The sequence below is a fragment of the Aquarana catesbeiana genome, linkage group LG06 (genome assembly GCF_042186555.1).
Source record: "Aquarana catesbeiana isolate 2022-GZ linkage group LG06, ASM4218655v1, whole genome shotgun sequence".
NCBI classification, from domain to species: Eukaryota; Metazoa; Chordata; class Amphibia; order Anura; family Ranidae; genus Aquarana; species Aquarana catesbeiana.
The window spans coordinates 335,839,535-335,858,977 of record NC_133329.1 but is presented as its reverse complement, the minus strand read 5'-3'; the positions used below and the strand labels follow the sequence as shown (position 1 = coordinate 335,858,977).

The 19,443-nt window shown below is 41.2% G+C and overlaps 1 protein-coding gene across 1 annotated transcript in view; it reads right to left on the bottom strand.

The window, feature by feature from the left end:
• The window catches only part of LOC141148076 (dynein axonemal heavy chain 11-like), a 1,034,097-nt gene that overhangs the window by 850,344 nt on the left and 164,310 nt on the right, over positions 1-19,443 (bottom strand). The window contains exons 15-20 of the mRNA XM_073635228.1: positions 14,618-14,755; positions 14,317-14,441; positions 13,276-13,468; positions 6,811-6,915; positions 4,594-4,971; positions 2,714-3,046 (exon numbers count right to left, since the gene is read on the bottom strand). Coding sequence (XP_073491329.1) covers positions 2,714-3,046; positions 4,594-4,971; positions 6,811-6,915; positions 13,276-13,468; positions 14,317-14,441; positions 14,618-14,755 — 1,272 coding nt within the window. The remainder of the gene's footprint in view (positions 1-2,713; positions 3,047-4,593; positions 4,972-6,810; positions 6,916-13,275; positions 13,469-14,316; positions 14,442-14,617; positions 14,756-19,443) is intronic.

The following is a 19,443-nucleotide window of genomic DNA, read 5'->3' as shown; positions in this document are numbered from 1 at the left end:
TAGAGAGGCGTTGTCGGCCTCGTTTACTGTTATTCCGAAGGAGGGGAAGGACGCCACACTATGCTCTAGCTATAGGCCAATCTCGTTGATAAATGCAGATGTTAAACTGTATGCTATGCTGGCTAACCGTTTGAAAGGGTGGATGGGAGGATTGATACACCCTGATCAGGTGAGATTCACCCCAAGTAGAGAGGGGAGGGACAACGGGGTGAGAACTCTATTCCTACTCCAGAATGTAAAGGAAAAGGGGCCCCCGGGTCTACTCCTGTCGATCGATGCAGAAAAAGCGTTCGACAGGGTAGACTGGGGGTTCATGATACAAACTTTAAAAACTATGGGAGTGGGGCTGAGAATGATCAGCTGGATCAGGGTTTTATATAGCCACCCTACAGCATCGATAAAAATTAACGGATCTTCTTCTGCCTCATTTGAAATGAAAAATGGGACAAGACAGGGATGCCCCCTGTCCCCCTTACTCTTGTTTTATCTCTGAAACCTTTGCTCTCAATGATTCGGGGGGAGCCGGATATTAGTGGATTTAAAGTAGGGGATGAGGAACACAAGCTCGCAGCATTCGTGGATGATGTGTTATTCTTCATAACCAATCCTAGAATTACAATGCCCAACTTATTGAGACTTCTTAGACAGTATGGGGAAGTATCAAACTTTAAAATAAATTTTACAAAATCTGAAATTTTGAATATTAATTTAAGCAAAAATTAGGAAGAATAGCTAAAAAAGGAATTTCAATTTGTTTGGAAGAAAGAAATAAAATATCTGGGAATAAAACTTGCCAATTCATTGGAGAAGATCTACAAAATAAATTATATCCCATTACCGGATGAAATAAAAGCTGAGAGTAAAAGAATAATAAGTAAACCATTATCGTGGATAGGCCGTATTAACTCCATTAAGATGGTTCTCTTACCAAAAATTACCTACAAACTCCAGATGTTACCACTGGTGCTCCCACAGTTCTATACTAGAAAGCTGAATTCGATCACAATGAATATTGTATGGAGGAATAGGAGGGCTAGAGTTTCCCTTGCTATATTAAAACAGGAAAAAAAAGAGGGGGCTTGGCAGTGCCTGACATTCAAAAATATTACAAGGCGATATTATTATCGAGAGTGATAGAGTGGGTTAGGGGTAATAAGGAGAAAAGATGGGTTAATATTGAAAAAAATTTGTGTAAGGCACAATTAGGCACTATAATTTGGAACCCCCCTCACTTTAGAATGTTAGATGAAACCACACATACATTGACACCGGTGGTCCTAAGAGTTTGGGATACGACACACAAACAATTTAATAAGACATATAACTCACCTTTAATAGCACTTAAAGACAATGATTATTTCGCACCCGGAAAAAAGAGTATTGGTGGTAATTGGATTAAAGACGATAGGGCACAATTAAGAGATATAATAAAAAAGGGGAAGATAGTTTCATTTCATGATTTAATGCAAAATAAGGAAGTATGGGACATTTTGTCAGGAGCCTGCCACAGCCAAAAGGGTTGGGAGAAGATCTGTCCGAGCTGGAAAGGTTGTGTCTTGTAGACAGCATTAAGGGCATAATTTCAAAAATGTATAAATTATTGCTGTCAGTGGAGGGGATGGAGGTGCCCCCATTCATCAGAAAATGGGAAAGAGAATTAAGGTCACAGAAAGATAATAATATACTAAGGAAAATTTTAGAACTAACTCACAGTTTGGCGGTGGATACCAATGTAGCCGAAAGGTTAGATCAGGTCACTTCAATAGCAGGATTTGTAAAGTGGCACATGTTTTTTCTTATAAATCTTAAAAGAATTTTTTTGTATACAGCATGGATAAAGGCTACTATGATGTGAAAACGAGAAGGGACATGGATGAACTGTAAAGGTGAATTAAGTCTCTCAAAGGGTTCGCTGAAGTGGCAAAAAAAGAAAAAAAAAATGTGTTCCCTCAGCGTGTTCTAACTATGGGGATGTGACTTACTAGGTGAGGTCCGCTGTTCGCTGTTCCTGCTGTTTACACACACGAATCCCCATGCTGGCACTCATGTACTCGGTCGCTCATGGCCGGCGGCAATCATGTCCGCTGGCCACATGCATTGGGTTCCCCCACCATGCAGAGGCTGCGCACGCCCTCTGGCGGCCACTAAGGGGAAGGACGTACCCATACAGGATTTTGCCAAGGAGAGCCATTGTGCCACAGTATATCTGTGTGAGGCGGTCAGGAACCAGTTAAGAAAACACAGTTCTTCTGCTGTGTGAAGGCGGGTGTTCCTTTCCTCCAATCAGCTCTCACACACTGTAACTGCAGCCTCTTGGCCCCCCTCCTATGTGCTCCTGACAGATGAAGGATTTTAACACAATTCTGCCCTTTTGAAGGGGTGTAGGGAAGAGAGGGCTGTAGATAAAAAAGTAAAACTTATGTAGGAGGATTTGTTTCATCTTTGTGTATCACCTGAGGCTGTTCACTTCACTGGGTATATGTAAGGGTTTACAACCACTTTAAAGAAGGAGAGCGTACTACTAAGTAAAACAGACCTTCCTATGCAGAAGTCATTTTGAAAGCTTTTGGCAAAATATTAGGGCCATAACACAAACTCTTATCTTTAAAAAAAATCTGCAAAAATCTTTGCAATGTACAGATTTGATTGGAAGGCTGTATTCTGTATATTAACAGGCACTGTTCCTATGTTATGAAATGTAAAAAAAACATACCTTATATGTCTGCTCGCCTAAGTGTACAGCAACACGTGGAATAAATAATGCAATACGGTATGTATCTTGAAGCAAACTCTCTATAATGCTGTAAAAATTGCCGCTAGTTTTCTTGTCCAATGAGGGTACAAAGTTCATTTCAGCTCCATTAAGAAGGAGCTCCACTTTGAACAAAGGAGGATTTTTAAGCGAGAATTCTGTGTTATCAGTCAAGTACTGAAGAGAACACTTCACTGCTTGGAACAATCCTTCCAAAATCATTCGATCTATGTACTCCGTGTACAATTTCCATTTATCAGAGAGAGGATCAGCTTTAAGCAGCTCCTGGTTGTGCTGACAAAACAATTCAAGCATTAAAGCAATATCAGGAACACATTATCATATTAAATGCATGTCTGCTATATACTATGTAAGTGTGCATTGACTTGACTTTATCTTCCTTTCTACCCAGAAGGCCGGCACCCTCTTTGAACAAGGTGTCATACAGGGTCTAATTCCTGAACTAAGATTCTGTGTAAGAAAACAATATCCCCAAGAATGGGACTTTTCCATACTAGATAAAAGGTCAAAAAGGTTTCCTGAATGTCAACTGTAGCCAGATTATAGACATTCAACTTTACATATTCTTAACAGCAGTAAATTAGCTTTAAAGGCTTAGTCCACCTTTGTGACCACGTTCCATGTTACACCCATATTTAGGTTGTAACTTGAAACATGGTCACCTTACCCAACCCGTCACTCTCAGCTCCCCCCCCCCCCCAATACTTACCTGAATTGTGTGGTGCTTCTACCTGCAGGTTTCTTACTGTTTATGAATTCAGCGCAGCTGTGCATGGCTCCCTCTGAGCAGTTATGTCATCCATTCATAGCAAACTATGAAAAAAGAGACTTCAGGTTCCATCTGCCACTTTTTTTTTTAAAAGGCAAACTACATCATTAATATAAGCCCTCACTAACCTCTATAGCTGCATGCACTCTATCATTAAAATTTACAGCAAAAGCACATTCATTTTCATTTTCTCTCAGCAGTTAGTTTTGTTCCCCCCTCCCAGCAGTGAGTTGGTGGTCTTCCAGCTTTCTAATCTCTAATATAAACATAAAGCACATGCACATAAATGGGGGGATACGTGCCGCTAAGAATTTTCACAATGAATTGCTTCAGAGTGCCTGCAGCTATAGAGGTCAGTTAGGAATTGTTTTAAAATTAATTTACTGCTTATTAAAGTAGAACTCCAGCATGAACCTAACTAGTTTTAAAAATTCTCCCTTCCCATCTCCTAACACCTATGCTGATTAAGCTATGTAAGAGAGATTTATATACTTACCTATTTTCAGCCTACTCTGGTCCAGTTATATGATCCCATCTGTCAGGCCAGTGGTGGCTGCAGGGAAGAGGAGACAGCAGTCGACAACAAATAGTAAAGTCTGGAGCTATGACAGCACCTATAGGTTCCTATGGCCCATCCATTGTCGAAGCTCCCTCCTCTCCCCTGCAGACGGCTGCTGACTGACATAGGGGAGCTGGATGATGTGACCGGACTGGAGTGGGCTGAACAAAGGTAAGTAAATACATCTTTCATACATGGGTTAGTCAGCATAGGTGTTAGGAGGGGTGAGGGACCTTTTTTTAGACTAGTTAGGTTTACCCTGGAATTCTACTTTATGACTATTCAAACATTTAAAAGACCATAGCCTGGCCACAGTTCTACTCTATAGCTATCAATTTAAAAAAAAAAAAAAAAAAACATTTATATGTGGATAGTGTCAAATATTCAAGAGTGGTAACATTTAAGTTACTGATTTAAATTTAAAAAAATTGCAATCAATAGTTTGAATTGAATAGAATTTATGTAATACACAAATTTTGGTGTAGATCGTACCTTGAGAAGTGTTTGAATCTTTTGACCCACATCTTTAGCAATCATATACTGTTTACCCATTCTGTCTTTGTCACCCAGACTTTTTCCATGCTTGCTGCCAACAAAATAGTTCTCGCGTAGTTTACTCATCAGATTCTGCATGACCTCCACATTTTGCTTGGCTTTTTGAACTCGATTGTCCACATTATATACCATATCTCTAGCTTCTTCAATGTAATCATCCAAATCTGGCATCTGCCAAGTCAGGAAGCTAAGGGCGGGCTCCAGCTTTACATAAATCCGCTGGAGCTCATCATGTATCAGTTCTTTTTCCACTTGCAAGATTGTCTTCTGCAGTCTGTTAAACCACTGTGCTATGAGGTCCAGGTTTCCAATGTGCTAGTGCAGAAAACAATGTTACAACATTATTAATGTAAATCACTAGAATTGGTAACAATTCTCAACAAATGCATAGTTCAGCCATTAAAGAGTAAGTCCACCTGCAGTCAACACTTAAGATGTTGGTAGAATTTAGCGGGTTGACTCTCGTGTGAGATAACCCATGTAGTAAAAGAAGAGAAAAACAGGTGATAGGGCTTGTCAGCATATACCAAAAATTAAAAAAAAATTTTTTTGACAGAACCTTTAAATAATCAATCCACCCAACAATGAACATTTCAATGCCTATCCTATATTCATAAAATAAGAATACTAGAAAAAAGAAGAATTTTAGTTTCCTCCCTAAAGCAGCATAATATAGGGATTTCATGTTAAAAATGATAATATTAAAGGTTAAATAGTTTAGGAGGGAGAAATGATAAGTACTGGTCTTGTATTTCAAATAAAACACTTACCTTAACGTAGTTGTAAACCTCAGACATGAAATATGAACAACGTATATCCTTCTAAAGTGTGCATTTGACTCAATCCAGAGCATTAAGTGCCATTTCTGTCTTGTCTTGTTCCTCTATCAGCATGAGTCACTTCTGACAAGTTTTACTGACACCAAGAAAATGGTGACAAGGGAGGGATCTCCAGCAGATTGACAGCCTCACCTCTGTTGCTTTGTGCTGTGTGAAGTGGTGTGTGTCCCTTGCCTCCAATCAGCTCTCAGAGCTCTCCTCACTGAGCTCTGCAGAGTGCAGCTTCAGCTGCCTGCCCCTGCTTTCTGGAACCTCAGACAAGCTGCATAAATGATGCACTCTGAATGGATGTACAGAAGAGAAGACCGTTGATAAACAGATACAACTTATGTAAGAGGATTTTTTTCATCTTCGTTGGGCCAATCACTTCACTGGGTAAATGTAAGGGTTTGCAACCCTTTCAAAAGAATTAAAGAGGGCTTGGCTTCCCTTTTCTTATCAGCTCGGAAGTGTGCATCTCTTTCCCCTTCACCTGGGAATACACACAGTGTGCACATTGCCCCCAGAGGCTGGAGGATTTACTGGTCTCCACAGGCTGCATTAAGGAGGAGGTGTTGTCATCAGGGAAAGGAGCTCTGGCACTATAATATCCAACCTGGCAGCTCAAACCACCAGCCTTACCTCTGCTGCTAAATGGAGGACTTAATTTATTGTTACAGCTGACAGTTTTTCACAAATGCACCACTCACTACAGAACCTGCAACCACCACTCTTATCTCTATAGCTGACCTCCATCCAGGTCCAATACAACATAAGTACCATTATTAAACTAGCCCTGGATAAAATATGTATAGAAATCTCTTTCTTTTTTGGTTTAGAAATTTTGTATATTTTGTTATTGATACAGATAAATGTTTGTACACATAAATTATAGGGTGTTTTGTGGCACCCACTTTGCAAAGCATGTTGGACTTTCTAATAAGAAAGCCCAGCATTGTCTGCATCCTTGAAGCCTATATATAACTGATTAAACTAGACAGTCTTCTCTGTACTAGCAAAACAGTAGTGTGCCTCTGCCAGTCTTGTTAATTTCTTTAACTTTTAGCACAACACCTTTTTAAAAAAGCCTTCCGAAGGCCACTGCTCTTGCATGGACCTGATAGTCAGAACCTGATTTCATATCCTACTACTGAAAGAAATAAAAAATAGAAAGAAAAAATATAAAACAACATATATTCCTCAAGAAATAAAGGGGCCACCAGTAAAATAATAAAAATATCCTAAAAATGCAACATTTTCTGCATTTTCACATTATATGAATAATATTTCATACAAAATCATAATACATTTCAGCAGTGGTGTAATGTCAAATTACCTTTTGAAATGTCTTTCTATTCACATACAAAGCTTTTGCCATCTCCGGGAGATTAGAAAACTTCAGGAACTGGAGATATTTTACTTCCCGGAGAATAGCTGCTAGCTAGTCATAAAAGAAACATAGTTATACTTAAGTTATAGATTTTAGTTAGTTTTTTTCAAGAATAGAATAAAATATTTGTATGTTAGCTTATATGCTACATAGGAAGTACAAAACACTACTAAAGGAGTTCTATTGTCACAGCATACATTTTCTTTTTATAACATCAGCATTGTAACATCAATACATACAATAGTTATATTTGACAATCCACTCTGCCTCTCAGCACTTCTGTAGTTCAGGAGGCAGGCTCTGTGAAATATGTGGCACAGCAAGGCCTACCTACTCACAGTGCACAGTAAATTGAAGGAAGTAAATGTGTGGGGCCCTCTACAAATTAAGTTTACAAACTTCAAAATCATTCAGATTAGTAGAAAAAAATTGAAATCCAATGTGGAAATGAATATATGATTTAAAATTTTGGACACAAAAACAGTAACAGTGTGATTAAATTGTTTCTGTTATTGTTTTTTTTTTTATGACTCTTTGTAGTCATTTCTTAATGAAAATTAAACTAGAGTTAATTTAACATAAACCTAAACTGTACTATCTTAACTCCTGTAGGCCTAGCGCAGGAACTGCCTTAAAAAAGCCCCTTTTGACCCCTGGGTCAAACATTGTTCAATACTCAGAGAAATAAAATAATAATTTGAAATGAGTTTTGTAATTGGGTTGTTCCTTTAGTCTTTTCAGTTTATGTTTATAGGGAGTCTTTGAATAGTCACACAGATCATATATGTAATGGATCACCAGTAAAAACTAAAAGCTCCCCCACACCCAATTATATGAGTGGAGGCTTGTAGAACCCCTTCAGTAGTGGATAAATGTAATGGAGATTCAAGCTTTTAGCCAAGGTGCAAGAGTGGTCCAAATAGTCCCATAGACTGCTTTTTCAAGCAAAAGCCCCCCCATGTTATGAAGGAGACGGGAGGAGGTGATGATCTGTAGTCCTATCAATCTTACTGTTTTAGGGTGATAACACTGCTCCCCTATAGATACAATGAGTGAGTCACCCTAAGGCAGGAAGTGTATTATTGGTAGCATCTGCTGTAACATAAAGTAAATAAAAGAAGACTAATGCAGGTCCCACATAGAAGGTCTGCAATATTTTACCTTTTAGCTCTTGGGCTATACACTTTAAGAGATGAGTGAAAAGATCCATACAAGGGCTCATCCCCTTCTTCTGTGAAGAAACCTCATTTTGACTACCATTTCTATTTTAACTATGGGTCCATTACCACTTGCCGACCGCCTCACGACGATATACGTCAGCAGAATGACACGGGCAGGCAGAATCACGTACCCGTACGTGATTCTGCCTTCCGCGGGAGGGGGTCCGATCGGACCCCCCCCGGTGCCCGAGGGGGTCGGCTTTTGTCCAGCGGCGATCGGAGGTGAGGGGGAGGCCATCCATTCGTGGCCCCCCCCCTCGCGATCGCCGCCGGCCCATGAAATCATTTCTATGCTGCTGTATGGTAAACAGCAGCAAAGGAAATGATGTCATCTCTCCTCGGCTCGGCAGTTTCCTTTCCGGCGCCGAGGAGAGAAGACTGTAATGTGAGTGAAAACATACACACACACACACAGTAGAACATGCCAGGCACACAAAACACCTCCGATCACCCCCCCCATCACACTGACACCAAGCAGTTTTTCTTTTTTTCCTGATTACTGCATGGTGTCAGTTTGTGACAGTTAGTGTGGTAGGGCAGTTATTGTTAGCCCCCTTTAGGTCTAGGGTACCCCACTAACCCCCCTAATAAAGTTTTAACCCCTTGATCACCCCCTGTCACCAGTGTCACTAAGCGATCATTTTTCTGATTGCTGTATTAGTGTCGCTGGTGACGCTAATTAGGGAGGTAAATATTTAAGTTCACTGTCAGCGTTTTATAGCGTCAGGGACCCCCATATACTACCGAATAAAGGTTTTAACCCCTTGATTGCCCCCTAGTTAACCCCTTCACCACTGATCACCGTATAACTGTTACGGGTGACGCTGGTTAGTTCGTTTATTTTTTATAGTGTCAGGGCACCCGCCGTTTATTACCGAATAAAAGTTTAGCCCCCTGATCGCCCAGCGGTGATTTGCGTCGCCCCAGGCAGCGTCAGATTAGCGCCAGTACCGCTAACACCCACGCACGCAGCATACGCCTCCCTTAGTGGTATAGTATCTGAACGGATCAATATCTGATCTGGTCAGATCTATACTAGCGTCCCCAGCAGTTTAGGGTTCCCAAAAACGCAGTGTTAGCGGAATCAGCCCAGATACCTGCTAGCACCTGCGTTTTGCCCCTCCACCCGGCCCAGCCCAGCCCACCCAAGTGCAGTATCGATCGATCACTGACACTTACAAAACACTAAACGCATAACTGCAGCGTTCGCAGAGTCAGGCCTGATCCCTGTGATCGCTAACAGTTTTTTTGGTAGCGTTTTGGTGAACTGGCAAGCACCAGCGGCCTAGTACACCCCAGTCATAGTCAAACCAGCACTGCAGTAACACTTGGTGACGTGGCGAGTCCCATAAGTGCAGTTCAAGCTGGTGAGGTGGCAAACACAAGTAGTGTCCCGCTGCCACCAAGAAGAAGACAAACAGGCCCGTCGTGCCCATAATGCCCTTCCTGCTGCATTCGCCAATCCTAATTGGGAACCACCTCTTCTGCAGCGCCCGTAATTCCCCCATTCACATCCCCAACCAAATGCAGTCGGCTGCATGAGAGGCATTTTCTTTATGTCCTCCCGAGTACCCCTACCCAGTGAACCCCCCCAAAAAAGATGTCGTGTCTGCAGCAAGCGCGGATATAGGCGTGACACCCGCTATTATTGTCCCTCCTGTCCTGATAATCCTGGTCTTTGCATTGGTGAATGTTTTGAACACTACCATTCACTAGTTGAGTATTAGCATAGGGTACAGCATTGCACAGACTAGGCACACTTTCACACGGTCTCCCAAGATGCCATCGCATTTTGAGGGACCCGAACCTGGAACCGGTTACAGTTATAAAAGTTAGTTACAAAAAAAAGTGTAAAAAAATATATATATATAAAATTTTAAAAAATAGTTGTCGTTTTATTGTTCTCTCTCTCTCTCTCTATTCTCTCTCTATTGTTCTGCTCTTTTTTACTGTATTCTATTCTGCAATGTTTTATTGTTGTTATGTTTTGTCATGTTTGCTTTATAGGTATGCAATTTTTTATACTTTACCGTTTACTGTGTTTTATTGTTAACCATTTTTTGTCTTCAGGTACGCCATTCACGACTTTGAGTGGTTATACCAGAATGATGCCTGCAGGTTTAGGTATCATCTTGGTATCATTCTTTTCAGCCAGCGGTCGGCTTTCATGTAAAAGCAATCCTAGCAGCTAATTAGCCTCTAGACTGCTTTTACAAGCAGTGGGAGGGAATGCCCCCCCCACCGTCTTCCGTGTTTTTCTCTGGCTCTCCTGTCTCAACAGGGAACCTGAGAATGCAGCTGGTGATTCAGCCAGCTGACCATAGAGCTGATCAGAGACCACAGTGGCTCCAAACATCTCTATGGCCTAAGAAACCGGAAGCTACGAGCATTTCATGACTTAGATTTCGCCGGATGTAAACAGCGCCATTGGGAAATTGGGAAAGCATTTTATCACACCGATGTTGGTGTCGTCAGATGTTTTGAGGGCAGAGGAGAGATCTAGGGTCTAATAGACCCCAATTTTTTCAAAAAAGAGTACCTGTCACTACCTATTGCTATCATAGGGGATATTTACATTCCCTGAGATAACAATAAAAATGATTAAAAAAAAAAATGAAAGAAACAGTTTAAAAATAAGATAAAAAAGCAAAAAAATAATAAAGAAAAAAAAAAAAGCACTCCTGTCGCCCCTGCTCTCGCGCTAAGGCGAACGCAAGCGTCGGTCTGGCGTCAAATGTAAACAGCAATTGCACCATGCATGTGAGGTATCACCGCGAAGGTCAGATCGAGGGCAGTAATTTTAGCAGTAGACCTCCTCTGTAAATCTAAAGTGGTAACCTGTAAAGGCTTTTAAAGTCTTTTAAAAATGTATTTATTTTGTTGCCACTGCACGTTTGTGCGCAATTGTAAAGTATGTCATGTTTGGTATCCATGTACTCGGCCTAAGATCATCTTTTTTATTTCATCAAACATTTGGGCAATATAGTGTGTTTTAGTGCATTAAAATTTAAAAAAGTGTGTTTTTTCTCCAAAAAATGCGTTTGAAAAATCGCTGCGCAAATACTGTGTGAAAAAAAAAAATGAAATACCCACCATTTTAATCTGTAGGGCATTTGCTTTAAAAAAATATATAATGTTTGGGGGTTCAAAGTAATTTTCTTGCAAAAAAAAAAAATTTTTTCATGTAAACAAAAAGTGTCAGAAAAGGCTTTGTCTTCAAGTGGTTAGAAGAATGGGTGATGTGTGACATAAGCTTCTAAATGTTGTGCATAAAATGCCAGGACAGTTCAAACCCCCCCCCCAAATGACCCCATTTTGGAAAGTAGACACCCCAAGCTATTTGCTGAGAGGCATGTCGAGTCCATGGAATATTTTATATTGTGACACAAGTTGCGGGAAAGAGACACATTTTTTTTTTTTTTTTTGCACAAAGTTGTCACTAAATGATATATTGTTCAAAACATGCCATGGGAATATGTGAAATTACACCCCAAAATACATTCTGTTGCTTCTCCTGAGTACGGGGATACCACATGTGTGAGACTTTTTGGGAGCCTAGCCGTGTACGGGACCCCGAAAACCAAGCACTGCCTTCAGGCTTTCTAAGGGCGTAAATTTTTTATTTCACTCTTCACTGCCTATCACAGTTTCGGAGGCCATGGAATGCCCAGGTGGCACAAAACCCCCCAAAATGACCCCATTTTGGAAAGTAGACACCCCAAGCTATTTGCTGAGAGGTATAGTCAGTATTTTGCAGACCTCACTTTTTGTCACAAAGTTTTGAAAATTGAAAAAAGAAAAAAAAATGTTTTATCTTGTCTTTCTTCATTTTCAAAAACAAATGAGAGCTGCAAAATACTCACCATGCCTCTCAGCAAATAGCTTGGGGTGTCTACTTTCCAAAATGGGGTCATTTGGGGGGGTTTTGTGCCACCTGGGCATTTTATGGCCTTCAAAACTCTGATAGGTAGTGAGGAGTTAAATCAAAAATTTACGCCCTTAGAAATCCTGAAGGCGGTGATTGGTTTTCGGGCCCCGTACGCGGCTAGGCTCCCAAAAAGTCCCACACATGTGGTATCCCCGTACTCAGGAGAAGCAGCTGAATGTATTTTGGGGTGCAATTCCACATATGCCCATGGCCTGTGTGAGCAATTTATCATTTAGTGACAACTTTATGTATTTTTTTTTTTGTCATTATTCAATCACTTGGGACAAAAAAAATTAATATTCAATGGGCTCAACATGCCTCTCAGCAATTTCCTTGGAGTGTCTACTTTCCAAAATGGGGTCATTTGGGGGGTTTTGTACTGCCCTGCCATTTTAGCACCTCAAGAAATGACATAGGCAATCATAAACTAAAAGCTGTGTAAATTCCAGAAAATGTACCCTAGTTTGTAGACGCTATAACTTTTGCGCAAACCAATAAATATACGCTTATTGACATTTTTTTTACCAAAGACATGTGGCCGAATACATTTTGGCCTAAATGTATGACTAAAATTGAGTTTATTGGATTTTTTTTATAACAAAAAGTAGAAAATATCATTTTTTTTTCAAAATTTTCGGTCTTTTTCCATTTATAGCGCAAAAAATAAAAACCACAGAGGTGATCAAATACCATCAAAAGAAAGCTCTATTTGTGGGAAGAAAAGGACGCAAATTTTGTTTGGGTACAGCATTGCATGACCGCGCAATTAGCAGTTAAAGCGACACAGTGCCAAATTGTAAAAAGTGCTCTGGTCAGGAAGGGGGTAAATCCTTCCGGGGCTGAAGTGGTTAACACCAGTTGGAGTGCGACTGCATTGGGCAGCCATTTCCCTAAAGTCCCACCACATCCCCACTGCAAGACAAGGCAAAATGCCTTGTCTTTGGTGTGGTCGGTTCACACCACTGCGTTGTAGTGGTGTGTGGGCAGTGTGCGCTGAAGAAGCATTGCATGCAGTACTTTTTTCCAGTGCAGTTTAGGTCACCAAATGCTGGCCAATAGAACTCTATGAAATGTCACTGTGTGACATTTCAATAACATTTGGGGAAAAAAAGAATGCACAGTGTGATGCACTGGTACTGGTGCATCAACACTGCACTGGTCTGGCTGAACTGCACTGTACACCAGCCACTGCATTGCAACACAGCAGCCAGTGTGAATGGACCATAAATCTACTCCCCTGAAAGTGTCAAATATGAACATTACCTTTGAATTAAAGTTTGTTTCATACAGTCCGTTCTCATCACGCTTTAGGATTGGCTGACTTAGGTGTGATTCACACAAATCAGAAAGATCTTGGGTCCAGCTATTGAAAGTCTCCTTATCATGGCAATCTAAAAGTTCTATAAACTTATTGTATTTCTCAAAAACACGATAAGCTTCATCATTTGTTACAGACCTGTAAGGTGAACATACAACATATCAAATAACACACACAATCACCTCTAGCGTTTAACATTAACATTTATTATAGACATCTGTGTTCTATGGGTATGCAAGAATAGCTGTGTTTTTATATATGGTTTTTAAAAGTCTTTAAAACATGTGTTTTTCATCCACTGTGGTGACAAGGAATGTTTCATTTGTTTGCAATGTATACAGATGTAGTGAAGCACAATGACTTAGTGGTTAGGATTTCTTAAGTGCAGCAATGAGGTATTTGGTTTTAATCACTGTCAGGACAATATCTGCATGGACTTTGCATGTTCTCCCTTGCGTGGATTTCAACGGAGTATTCTATAATGCATTCTCTGCATCTAAGGTAAAAATGCCCCAGTACCTTTCTATGACCCTCTGTCCTCAAATGCTTACCTTTAGTCCCTTATCATTGCCGTCAGCTGCAGGACGATCTGCACAGTTCCCTGAAATTCTTGGTTGTAGAGGAGAGATTCAGGGTGGAGGACAGGTTCCTGTTACTCAAATTGCTTTGAGGAGGGAGAAGAGGTATGGCTTGCAAGTCGCCGGAGTGTTTTAATGGACACACAAAGCCCCTGCCAGGAGCGAGCAAATACAGTCTCACCTTAGCAGCCAATTAACTAAAGGAAACACCCACAAAAAAGAGAGGTGGAGGAAGTGGTTTGGAAATTGGCCTAACCACAAGAATAGGGGCATTTTAAAGGAAGAAGACATAATATGTAAAGTAAGTTATTACAAGACTCTAATATATTCAGTTTTATTTCTTGGGTTTGGATACATTGTAAGGACCAAGAAGTTAAACAATAAATTATTATTGAATATGAAACTTACTCATGATTAATGTGCTTGAAGAATGACTTCTGTTTCAATAATCTTTCTCTTATTTCTTGAGACCATTTTAAATTTCCAGCAGTAACAGGCATGTTTTTATGAAGCATGCTATTTCCACATTTAGCCTACAAAATTAAAAACATTTTGTGATTCATACAGCACACCAAGCAGAAGTGTTTAGAAAAGTTGTCCACTTTAATCTCCTTCCCTTACGCTGGTCTCTCACCTTCCATGAAGGAAACCAGCCTGTTAGCCTAATGCAACACAAGCAGTATATACGGTATTGAATGATGCCACTTACTGCTTCTTTTTGACTGAGATAAATCTTCTTACAAAAGTTGATTTCCATTTCAAACATTGTAAGGAGTTTCATGTAATTTGGGCAAAACAAAGTATTGATCACGGGTCGTTCTAGCAGGGTACCTAAAATTTGCAAACCCTATAAGATAAGAAATTTAGAAAAAAATATTGGATTGTGTGAAAACAGTTAAAACATTCATTTAAAAAATTAGCAAATTTTATATACAAAACAAGCTTGTGTTCTCATGTTTAATGCTCAGCTATTTATATATCAGAGAAATACTTCACTGATCTGTGTAATTAGGAGACAAAGGACATGGATTGATCTTGTTGCAGTGAAAAGTACTATCATTACAGATGTCCTGCTACTCTGACTCACCAGCAGATTGGTAAATATGAATGTGCACAAAGGAAGTAGGATTTGCTAACTTGCTTGGACATGTGCATGACCAATAATCCCATGTATGTCAGGTGAATTTAGTGAATCAAGAGAAACACCGCTAGGGCCCCTAATCTGCTGATTCCACCATGCGTCACATTAAGGTGCCTGTGCATGTTCAGGTGAATCTGTAAATCTTGATTCTCCTCCATATTTGCTGGAGAATTGGCTGATTAACTTTGTTGGGATGAGATTTGGGTTTGCTGTTTTCAATGGGTTTGTAGCTAATCCCCAGGAATTACAAAATTGCAACTCGTAAACTTTTGACTAAAAACTTTGCAGGTTTGTCTCCAGGGATTATGAAAAACCAACAATGCATTCCATAGCTTTTGCCCCTGGTCCCAAGAGACAATATGAAGAAATGAATAACCCAGTCCCCTCGTTATAAAAGGCTGGGCTCACAGCAGCCATATTGTCAGTGTTGAAGCTGTTGGACCTCTGGAAAGGGCTGCCCATACACCACAGTGCAGGTTATACTACATCTGAATTTTTCCACTGTAGAGCATTACAAAACACTATTGTGCGCTAAGAAGCACATGTCTTGTTGCACGCTGGCTAGGTGTGTTGGGGTGTCATTGAAAAATTCAGTGAAATAGTCCCCCTGCAAAATACAATGGCTCAGTGGGGAGATCGCTGTATAGTGAGCACCTCTTATTTTTTTTTAGTTTAGCCCACTGGGTTGAACGAAAAAAAAATGACCTATGTGTACCAGGCTTAAGGCACAGGTGCAATGGGGAGCACGTAATGTCAGGTTTTAAGGAAATCTAGAAGATTGTAATGTGGTATGCCTGCAGGCTCAGATTGGCCTGCCAGAGGAGCAGAGAATCCTCCAGTCCTCCAGAAGACCACTGCTCCCTACAAACGAAGTGCTGCTGTCATATGCTGTAATGGACAGCTCACCAGGCTGTCAATTATAAAGCCTGGCCTGCCAATCTATGCCCGGCAGCCCACACACCTCCATAATGTATCAAAGGCCTATGTGAGAACTGCACTCACTAATAGACATGTACAATTCGCTTAGGTCCAAATGTAAATTCAGACAAATGTTTGGTTTTTCTGAGATTTGGATGTATCCAAATCTCTGAATTAAATAGTAATTAATTTAATTGAATTAATTTAATTTGGTTTTGTTTATTCGTTTTCTAACAAATTCCAAATTTTTGTAATGATTCGAAGTCGAATCGGTCGAAAAATGATCGACCGATTAGAATTCTGTGTGAAGAATAGCCACTGCCTTGCTAAAGAAGCTGAGGGTAAAGGGATGGACTGGTCAAGCATGTCTTCAGACCTAAACCCTATTAAGCATCTGTGGGGCTGTGTTGCGGTTGATATAAAATATAATTTTTCTATAAGACTGTGATAAAAACTAGTCTGATTGCTAACAGAGATCAGGTTTGTCTGAGGATGTTTCTCAAACGAATGCTTTGGTAACAATGGGAACTGTTGACAGTTGAAAGTTTGGTTGTTTTGTAACTATTGTCAACAAACTGGTAAACAAATGCCCAAATAAAAGGAGCAGTAGAGACTGATAGTGGGAGGGACTCAACATGGATTAACACCGAAGGACACTTGAATCTGTAATCAGCAAACAAGAAGGTGCCTGATCTCCAGGAGCAACGGAGATCATGATTACACAGTAACCGGAGTAAAGTAACTTGTCTAGAAAAAAGAAGAATGAGAAACAGCGCCAAAATAAAAAACTATAAACATGTATATATATATATACACAGTATAAAGTGATGCTGCACCAAAAATTAGTAAACTAATAAAGCAAAAAAATGTGAAAAATTAGGCGCAAAACCATATAAGCACGTGAATATCAACCAGACCCACATAGGTGTGACATATATAAACCAATCCAATATGAAAGAATGTGAAATATATATATATATATATATATATATATATATTTATGGTCGGAGCCCTATGTCCGATATGGACATAGATAACACTTATAGTAAAGATAAGACTTACCATCGGAAATAGACCTGAAAGTGTGGACTTACCATATGAAATGGACCTGAAAGTGTGCCTTGGTCTAATGGCCGGTATGCCAAAATAAGGGGGCATACCCTGGTTTAATAAATGATTATTCTGTAAGAGAAATGAATGAAATGAATAGTTGAGAAATGCTGTGAAATGGGGATGGGAGGGTGGGTATCGCGCACAGGAAACCGACAAGCACCACAGGTGAGCGGGCTGCCTAAATACCCCCCGGGCTCCTCCCATAAATTCAGGCCACCACACTGGCCTTCCTACTTATGGTCGGAGCCCTATGTCCGATATGGACATAGATAACACTTATAGTAAAGATAAGACTTACCATCGGAAATAGACCTGAAAGTGTTGACTTACCATATGAAATGGACCTGAAAGTGTGCCTTGGTCTAATGGCCGGTATGCCAAAATAAGGGGGCAAAAACATTCAGGTAGGGTTATAATTTTATTGGTTTTCAGATATTTATTGGGCCAATTTGGAGAATGCCTGTGCCATCTCTGTTTGCGGATTGGGGATATACCGGGCGAAGCAGGCTGATTTCCACCTGCCTAGTCTTCTGATGATGTGGTCTGGAACCCCGTGGCGGGACGCTGCGGAGGCTGCTCCGATGCGAAAGGAGTGTCCGGAATACTGACTAGGGTTAAGGTGAAGATTGCGGAGAAGTATCCTTATGTGTTTCACAAACTGAGAGGCGCTTAAGGGTTTAACTGGGAATGGTAGAAGGGGACTGCTGTCTGGTTGCTCAGGCAGGAGTGACAGGAGTCGGTTAAGTACAGCGACTGGACACCAGCTGTTATTGGTTTTGTAGAGGTGAATGTTCACTCCTGAGCCCGTTTGCTGGGTTTTAGAGACCTCGAGGTGCAGGATGAAATGGTCTTGGTATCGAAGCAAGTGCCGTCTGCATAGTACTTGGTCTGTGGGTTTGTTAGAGGTGAATTCGCCAGGTCGCAAGAACCCATAGTAAGCTAAATATACGGCTGCTTGTAAGACCGTGCTGGGGAGCAGACCGAATGGTGAAGTAGCCAGAATAGTTGACATGTCCCTAAAGATGGGCCCCGTAATGGGTAAGCGCTTGGTGCTGATGACTGGTTGTTGTTTCTGAATGCCCCTTAGGATGGCTCGTATAGCGTGTGATGAGAACAGTGAAGATTTCGTGGGGTCTTCAAGCGTCAAGAAATGTTGAATGCCGGCTAGGTATAGCCGAATGGTATTGTAGGATAAGGCCAGCTGCGTGTGACAGTGTGCAGTGAAGGCCAGTACCTGTTTGACATCTGTTGGTCCTTTACGGCAGGATGTGATGAATTTATTGAACGCCTTCCAAGCTGTCTGGTAGGCTTTGAGTGTGTTGTGAGAGAGTGAATGATTGATGAGTTGCGTTGCTCTGTGTAAATGTTGAACTAGTCCAGGGTCAGTTGTGACCAGACAGGGATAGGGGCCGACATTGGTTCGGCATCGGGAACCTGTTCAAAAAAGGAGGTGTAATTAAAACGTGACAGTGCGTCAGCAGCTAAGTTGTATCTGCCGGGAATAAATGCACAGTGTATATTAAACTGACGCTGTAAGGACAGTTGTACCAATCTGCGCAGGAAGGACATGACTGCTAGGGACTTGGACCTGCCTCTGTTGATGATGTCTGCTGTGGCCTGGTTGTCGGTGGTGAAGACTACGGTTTGTCCTGTCCAGTGGTGGCCCCAGAGCTGTGCAGCTGCCACTATGGGATAAAGTTCAAAGAGGGCAGATGTTTGAGTAAAGCCGGGTATCAACAGTATCTGTTGAGGCCAGGGTCCTGAAAACCAATGGTGGCCAAAAATTGCCGCGAAACCTGTGGAGGCTGCAGCGTCTGTCACTACCTGGGGTGACAGGGGCGAAACCACGGGTATAAATAGGGATATGCCATTCCAGGCGGACAAGAATTCCTCCCACATAGATAGGTCCGCTATAGCTGCGGAGTCTAGAGTTAAGATCTGATCGGGGTCTTGAGTTTCTGACAGGAATCTAAGCAGGCGTGATACAAAGGTGCGGCCTTGTGGAATAATTCGCATGGCGAAATTAAGCATTCCCAGGAGAGATTGTAACTGCTTTTTGGTACAGCCCTTGGTGTGTGTGAATTCGTGAAGGACCGCCCTAATGCGTGTTAGTTTGTCGAGGGGGAGACTGGCTTGCATAGCGCAGGTATCCAAGCTGACCCCGAGAAAGGTGATGATGTGTGCTGGGCCGTCGACTTTGTGCTCGGCGATGGGAACATTGAGGTTTCTGAATATCACTCTGAGTTTGTCGAGGTCTCCTGGGGGCTTGCTGGGAGGTTCTATTAGTAGGAAGTCATCCAGGTAATGGATGACTTCTTGGCATTGACCCTTGTGTAACAGTATCCAAACAAGGGACTGAGCGA